The 7894-nt window shown below is 40.8% G+C and overlaps 1 protein-coding gene across 1 annotated transcript in view; it reads left to right on the forward strand.

Annotated features, from left to right (window-relative positions):
• Window positions 1-5427, forward strand: part of ccdc136 (coiled-coil domain containing 136) — a 24271-nt gene extending 18844 nt beyond the window's left edge. The window contains exon 8 of the mRNA XM_015387733.1: window positions 3367-5427. Coding sequence (XP_015243219.1) covers window positions 3367-3459 — 93 coding nt within the window. The 3' untranslated portion in view covers window positions 3460-5427. The remainder of the gene's footprint in view (window positions 1-3366) is intronic.
• Window positions 5428-7894: the final 2467 nt, after the last annotated feature.

Raw genomic sequence — 7894 nt, forward strand, 5'->3', positions numbered from 1 at the left:
ATTCCAACATTCAGCTGCCATGCACGTGGGCATTGTCACTTTAACTATAGCTCTGGTGAATTTCAATGGTGAAGTCCTCTGGAAATCTTCAATAATTGTTGTTGATTGTAGATGTGTCTAGTAGTTCCCATTGATTTTGCTTGTAAAGCGGGGAGAATGGCGCTAGGCTTACCGCACCGTGACATCACTGCTGGAAGATGTCAGGCTAAATTCATTAAATCACCGCGAACATATTAGTTTTAGGGAAAGATAATGATCCACTGATTATTCCTTGCTGACCAGACTTTTCCTTTAAAAGCTTTAGACAGGAAGGATCTCCTGCAGGAGCTTGTCTTACTGGGGGTATCTGAAGAGGATTTTCACTGTTGTCCAGAATGTTCTTCATTTTATGAAGAAGTCTTATTTGTAACATCTTCTCTCTGCAAACACTGACGGAGCTAAGCTTTCTGTTAAGGTTGAGTCTGCACTGTCCCTTCGTGTAGATGGCTTAATAGTTGTATCTTCAGTCCAGCCTAGTGTCCGCCTCCTCTTCTTTTCCAATGATGTTAATAGCATTACACTTGTTCCATGTCCTTCTCAGATCTAAAATCATCTCTTGTTCTGTTCAAATTCAGGATCAGATGATTGTTTCCACACCATGCCACAAAGTGGTTCACCAGCACCCTATACTCAGCTTCTTATCCATCTCTGCTCCGCCCAATGATTGCAGAGTCCTCCCAGTATTTTGGCCAATGACAGGACTCTGTCTTTAATTGGAAGTCGGAGGTTAGCAGGGTAAAAAGTAGTGGTGAGAGTACCGTCCCCTGTGGTGCTTCTGTGCTGAAAAGTTCCCTGTTAGACAACTGACCCTTCAGTCTATCAAACTGTGGTCTGTTTGTCTGGTGGTCTTTGATGAATTGGATTGTTGATGCTAACTGGACCTACAGCCTTTCTTGGTTTAATCACCTAGAGTGTTGAAAAAGATGGGGTGTGGCGGGTTGATTGGCAGGTTAAACCTGAGGAAGCTCGGATTATTTACCTTGACGTGCTTTTCAGATTTTTCCTGTCCTGTTGCAGCTGGTCTTCCAGGAACGTTACTCGTCTCATCTCTGATTATTTTAAACATTTTCTTTTCACTCTCCTTTTGCAGTGCTGAGCTTCACCTTGCTTCTTTATCCAAAGCTCCCCTCTTCTCCTTCAGTTGAGCTTATATTTAGGCGTGGATCTAGTTGGTTTAGATGGGCGATTCCAGCTCCTGAGGGCCAGTATCCTGCAACTTTTAGATGTGGTTAAACACACCTGAATCAAGTAATAAGATGATTGAGATGACTGGGTGAACTGACTGCATACTGAGGAGGTAACTCAGCCATTTGATTCAGGTGTGTTGGACCAAAGTTGGATCCAAAAGTTGCAGGATACCGGCCCCCAGAAACTGGAATTGCCCACCCCTGATGTGGGGCTTGTTGTTGGGGAAATGCTGTAATCATCCTGATTCTGGCCTATTTGTCAGCACCACCCTTGTCTGCCCCCAATCTTCTCTGTGCTGCAGCAGTTTTAATAATTTCCACCTGATTCTCCCCTGTCTGCACCCTAATCTCACTTCTTTTTCACTGTTGTCCTGGCTTTACGTACTGCTTTCTGACTGACAAACAGTGCCAGATTATTGAAATGTATCATGTCAGTAAATGTCCAGCATTCTTTCCTTCCTTGTCTGTCAGATCTTTACCACGTCTGCCTGCTATTGCTCCCTGTTGTGTCTTGCCCATGTTTGATATTCTCCTGGCCTCTGATCTCTGGACATCGACCGCGTTTTCTGCCTCCCGCCAAGCCCATTCAGTGGTGTCAAAATTATGGCATAGATAATTCACGTTTGCAGTTTGAAGAACACCTGCTTGCTTCTGATGATTTTCTTTAGCTAACCAATGAGCGTTTGCGTTATATGACTCATCCTAGATGTGGATGGAGCCAACGATCTGCATTGGATGGGGCACATGACGTGAAATTAATATTTACAAACATTAAACCGAAGCCAAAAGTAACTAGTAACGTTTGTTTTAAAAATGTAAGGAATAGAAAGTACAGATACTTGATTGAAAGTAGAGTAGAAGTCAGACATAGGAAGAAAAATAAGTAATGGAGTTAAGTATAGATACCTAAAAAGTGTACTTAAGTACAGTAACGAAGTATTTGTACTTTGTTACTTGGCCCTCTGACCCCATTGATCTGTCATAGTTAATCCGCCTCCTAGTGTTCAACCTTCATTTCTTTGCCCCGACAACTGATTCAAGCCTGACTCTCGGATGCTGTTGCCTGTTTCTGCTCCCATTGCTTTGGTCGAGTTTCATTGCCCTGATCGCCGATTGCTGTAAAGAATTCCTGCCCAACCACCAACCCGTCTCCCCCATTTAAAGCTTCCTGATCCTGCTGGGGGCTTCCAGTCACTCTCTGAACACATTTAGCCATATATTGTCTGGCTAAACAGAGCCTCATGGCTCTCTGTTATAGTATTTTCCTGAGGGGAACAATGTTGTCCACACAGAGGTGGATGTAGTCCACCATAGCAGAGCTCTTCCCACACAGTTCTAAAGCCTTCTTTGGTTTCTTCATCCTGGACTTGCTCTGCTTGTGTCTCCTCTCCAGTCAACTCCAATCAACACTTTAATATTATTCGTTTCAGCTCTAATTATTAATGCAGATGTTTTGATCCGCAGTGCTTCCCAGAGGTAGTTGAAGAGGCATACACCGACCTCTCAACGAAAGTCAGTAATCAATGTGGAATTCAGGCCAAAACAGTTGGAAAAGGGACATAAGCTGAAGTTAAATCTGTTTTTTGTTTGCATCCAAAGATATTTTCAGGAGATATGAAAAAGGAAGACAGTTCCTTGGATTATTAACCACAAGTTTGTTGGAGTCTTTGCATTGCCAGAAACAGTTTAAATAGGTGGGGGAAAAATGGTGGTTCATGTTTAGATCAGCCGTGCAAACATCAGGGATTAGTACGGATAGTTTGAATGATTATGATATTTGTTTACATCTCTGCTGTGCTTCACCATCTCCAAGGACTTTCTCCCAACTGCTGCATTTTATAGCAGCAAAAAGGAAACTTCAAGTTATGCAGATAAAATACGGGCTCAGAGCCTGAATGTTACATGTAAAAAAGCTAAACTCTGATATCTACATGCAGAAGAAGACAGAAAAACCCAAGCATTCATTAGCATATTCAGTTTTCTGGAAGAACTTGAAGGGATTCAACAGTGTTTGTTGTTTAGCTGTCTGTTAGTTGCTGTTCTGATGTTTGAAATGTCTTTGATTCTTCCTCAGATGTTCGGATAACAGCCTGCTTTATTCCCTGCCAATGTTCTAATATGTCTTCTGGCCTGTTTTCAGAAGAACGACTCAGAAGGATGGAACCTGGCGGTGGCAGCGATCGCAGTGGCGGCTATTTTGGTTCTAGTGGTTCCTAGCTTCACCAGGGCCTGAGGCTAAACAGGAAGTGGCCTCACAGCGAGCTGTGTCGACCTATCGGATTGCTGTCATCCATCCTGCGCCCTCATCCATGTCGCCGTCCTGATGTCTGCATGATGCAACGCCGCAACATTTTGACCGAACCTTACCGGCGTCAGTGAGTTCTAGAGGGAGGCGCAGAGCGATGTTTAGAAAACTGTTCATGGTACATGTGGGTCAGCGCTCAGCAGCAGGTCTCACAGCTCCGGGCTTTTCAAAACCACCACCATCATTATCAAATCTGTTCTTGTTTCAAAACCAAAACTGGACCAAATTCTTTCAAGTTTCGATGGAGTTTGAGACCAAAAACATGCAGAACAATCCACTTTAGTTGTACCAAAAGTTTCTTCTTTGTTGCATCCATCAAGGAGTTTTCTAAAACAGGATTTTTCTTGGAGTTAGACTCAACTTTATTCATCCCTTGGGATCACTCCTTCAGGGAAATTCTGATTCCAATAGCTTATATAGAGTAAAAAGAGTTAAAGCAAAATGCCATCAAAGATATAAATACCACAGACAATATTAAAAGAGTGTATATATTACCAAAACAAGCGTGAAAAAAAGAAAAAAGAAAAGAAAGTTGTAATGTCCTTGAATATATTTCCCTTAGATATAAAAATGTCTGCACAGTAGATAACTAATGGAAGACTACGTAATAGTTCTGTTTATAACCCTGACACAGGACGCACAGTGGTCACGGTTTGCTGTGATGGGAACTTTTCAGATGGGAACTGAAGGATTGAGGTAGATTTCATGGAAACTTAAGGAGTTTTTGGGATGCAGTCAAAGAAATAATCAAGAACTAAAGGCCATTCAAAATTATTCACACTTAAATCCAATGATATTTATCACAATAAACAGTTATTATCAAATAGATTTACTGACTAGATATTTTTTGTGTGCATTTTCTACCTTAACTAAATGAAAGCTAGAGATGTTAAGGTTTCATGCTGTCGACCTTCCAAACACACAGACCCACTCAAATAATCTCAGTGCAAGTTAACCAGCAGCTGCTCCAAATTCATGTTGGAAAAAGAACATTTTGTTACTTCGAGCTTTTTTCTAAAAGCCATTTATCTGCCGTCGGTTCGGCCACCAGATCTTTACAGAAATGTTAACTTTCTTTACATAAAAACAAATAGAAAATAAACAAAGAAACAACAAAAAGACACGTTCTGTAGTAAAAAAAAAAAACGCTGTCATGGCAACCCTGACAGAGTTGATCCCATTTCTGGTATTTCTCCTAATCCTTTTGGGATGTTTCATCCCAACACAGGTATGTGGGAACTTTTAAGCACCTCTGGTCAAACACCAAAGGAGGGGGTGAGAATACTGTAAAACTTCTAGATCATTCTATACTTGCACTCGGACACCTGGTATTTCATCATCTAAAGCTCAGTTCAGATGGTGTTTGGGTTTGAGTGCCATGAAACCACTGATTTGTCCCCTAATCTTATCTTGGTTCCCATCTTCTCACCACATCAATGTGGAAAAAATCTGAAACTTCCGCTGCTGTTCTGCAAACGTATCAATATGACAACAAGCTGACATTTACTTAAAATGTTCAGGACAGCTAAAAAAAAAATGGAAACACTTCCATTATTTCCCTGCGTTGAGGCAACGTTCCCCGTCTGTGGTCAGACATGTCTGCACACATCGGCCAGAACATCAGGGCGGTGATGCCAAACGACCATTTCTCCCACTTGATGGTGCTTTTGGAACATAAATCCCAATCTTTCTTCCTTATGGAGACTTTTTGCAGGAAAACTGCACTGCCGAGTATTTTCAGTTATGTCAGTTTCAGGCTTCAGGTGAAAGTTCTTTAGCTATCCTTCCTTCCTCAGAGGCTGATGTTGATTGACTGCAGCTCCTCTGAGCAGATAGCATCAATCCTGATGTTCTAAAAGATCCCAGCTTCCCTTCAATAACCCCCCACCCCATAAACCCCCCACCCACCCAGGGAATTTTCTGGCATCTGCATATTCCTCTTGTATCTTCTGGATATTTTACTCCAAAAAAACAGCCCTGCTGGAAGCGTTGATCTGCATTGTACTCTGGCGTCCACTAGGGGGAGGTGCAGCTTCCTCTGCAGCCCTGTTGTTTTGTTTTGTCTGTTTTTCTTTATTTTAAACATTTATAAAGAGTAGATCATTCTGTGTAGCCAATAAATTTTTAGCGTCTAAGTAAATTACACAGCATCCGCTTCGCTGCGCCCAGCTGGAATCGAGCAGCAAATGTGCAACAATTCTTATCAATGAGAGCATTTACACTGTCTTGGATTTTTAAAATTGTTACTAAAGACACCTATATTTGCTTTAAAACCTCACTACATTAAAATGCATATTTATTTATAGATGAATAGATGTATTTATTATCAACTGCCCACATTCTGCTGGAGGTTTCTTCCTGTTAAAAGGGGGTTTTTCCTCTCCACTGTCACTACAAGCATGCTTTTTGTGTGGGATTACCTTCAAGTCAATGAGTCGATGCAATAAGCTGGTTTTCCTTAGATGGAAATCTTTGAAATAATTTGAATCAATGTGTTGAGAATTGGCGCTATAGAAATAAACTGAATTGAATTAGATCAAAACCTAATGATTGAACATTAAATGCAGAAATATAAGCAACTAGTGTAGTTTCTTTGCACTCTGTGTATTTATCCATATCCCCTGAAAATATCTGGATTGCCCAATAAAATGAAAGGTAACAAAATCTTTAACTGTTTTGAAATCCATGGCAGGAGTTGTGGTCTGCCTTGTGTTGCCACAAGCTTTTAGTGAGCAATCTGAGCTCCTTCGGGCTTTGCACCGCAGTGGATGCTGTGTAAATTAGGACTAAACTCCTTTACTCCAGGTGATTAAAGTCCTTACGCATCTTTACTGTTTTCTCAATGGTTTAAATAAAAAAAAAAAGGGACCTGGAAATGAAACAACCTCGACGCCCAAGGACAGATGGTTGAACGAATCAGTTTCATACAATCGAGACACATCACTGCTTAATTTACTTGGATTCTATTAAAAATTAGCTACTATTTAAGATTTTTGTCATTCCATATATTTGTTATTGCTTTTCTATTTAGATTAAAATAATACTTTGCACTTACTGAGTAACGCTGAAGTGTAGCATAGACATTGATGCAGCTTCAGTCGGCTGCTTGACGCTTCTTGTAATGTCTTCTTGTCTAATTACTAATGTTATTAACCAGCTCTAATTTGTAGCATGAAAAAGATCTGATTCAGTCAGCTTTATTTTCTTTAATAATATCTTTTGTAAAATACTAAATAACAGTGTTTATCTGTTTTGTATTAGTGCAGCCACCATCCCTACTAATGTAGCAGTTAAACATGTGGGAGTTCTTTATGTCAACTGATTACACTGTGTTTAATACCAAAGCTGTGATAAACCTTCTGAGCACAGCTGTGTGTAACAGAAGGTTCACATAGTTCAGCTTATTTGAATTGGGGGGGTGGGGGTGTTAGGGCACTTTCTTAAACCAAATAGGCCGTTAAGTTCTTCAGAGCTGCTGTAGTTGCTGGTGACTGGATCTCCTATAGAGGTCAGTGTTACAGCAAATCTGATGATGCCCCTTACTGAAGAACAACATGCTTAGGGTTTTCTGTGATGTTTTTCACTATATGGAAATTTGGTCTCCGCATCATCATCTCCAAAGCCTTTAAAGGAAAAGTCTGGTCGCATTCAGAATTCAACCTTCTGAAAGTACTTTAAATATGAAATAATTCCATCCTGTTCAATAAATGATAACTGTTTTTAATTCAGAATAATTTTCATGTGAATGTGCTTTACTGGAGGCATCCATGTTTGTCAAAGAACACTACTGCCACCTACTGGTTAGTGACGTCACGGTGCGGTATCGGCTGTTTGTCACAACGCGCTATTATCCAAGTCATCTTGAAAACATTCTTCTTCCAAATGTTGGCTACATATTACGGGTTTTTTCTCTGGCCAGAAGTTCGATGGCAAATCCTCCCTCTTCAAGTTGGCAATCCAACGACCAACCCGTGGAGGATCATGAATCAGAAAGGTGAAATAATTTATTTTATTTCCCTTTTACCCGATGTATTCCAGCATCCAGCTGCCATGCACGTGGGCATTGTCAGTTTCACTATAGCTCTGGTGAATTTCAATGGTGAAGTCCTCTGGAAATCTTCAATAATTGTTGTTGATTGCAGATGTGTCTAGTAGTTCCCATTGATTTAGCTTGTAAAGCGGGGAGAATGGCGCTAGGCTTACCGCACCGTGACGTCACTGCTGGAAGATGGCAGGAGGGAGGGGTTACTATATTTGCGCAAAAATGGCCGCTCCCAGACTCAGAGATCAGAAGAAAATAATTGTTTTCATTTTTTTTACTGATTAACGCTAAATTCATTAAATCACAGCTAACGTATTAGTT

This window comes from Cyprinodon variegatus, unplaced genomic scaffold (genome assembly GCF_000732505.1).
Source record: "Cyprinodon variegatus isolate N-32 unplaced genomic scaffold, C_variegatus-1.0 Scaffold402, whole genome shotgun sequence".
Lineage (NCBI taxonomy): Eukaryota > Metazoa > Chordata > Actinopteri > Cyprinodontiformes > Cyprinodontidae > Cyprinodon > Cyprinodon variegatus.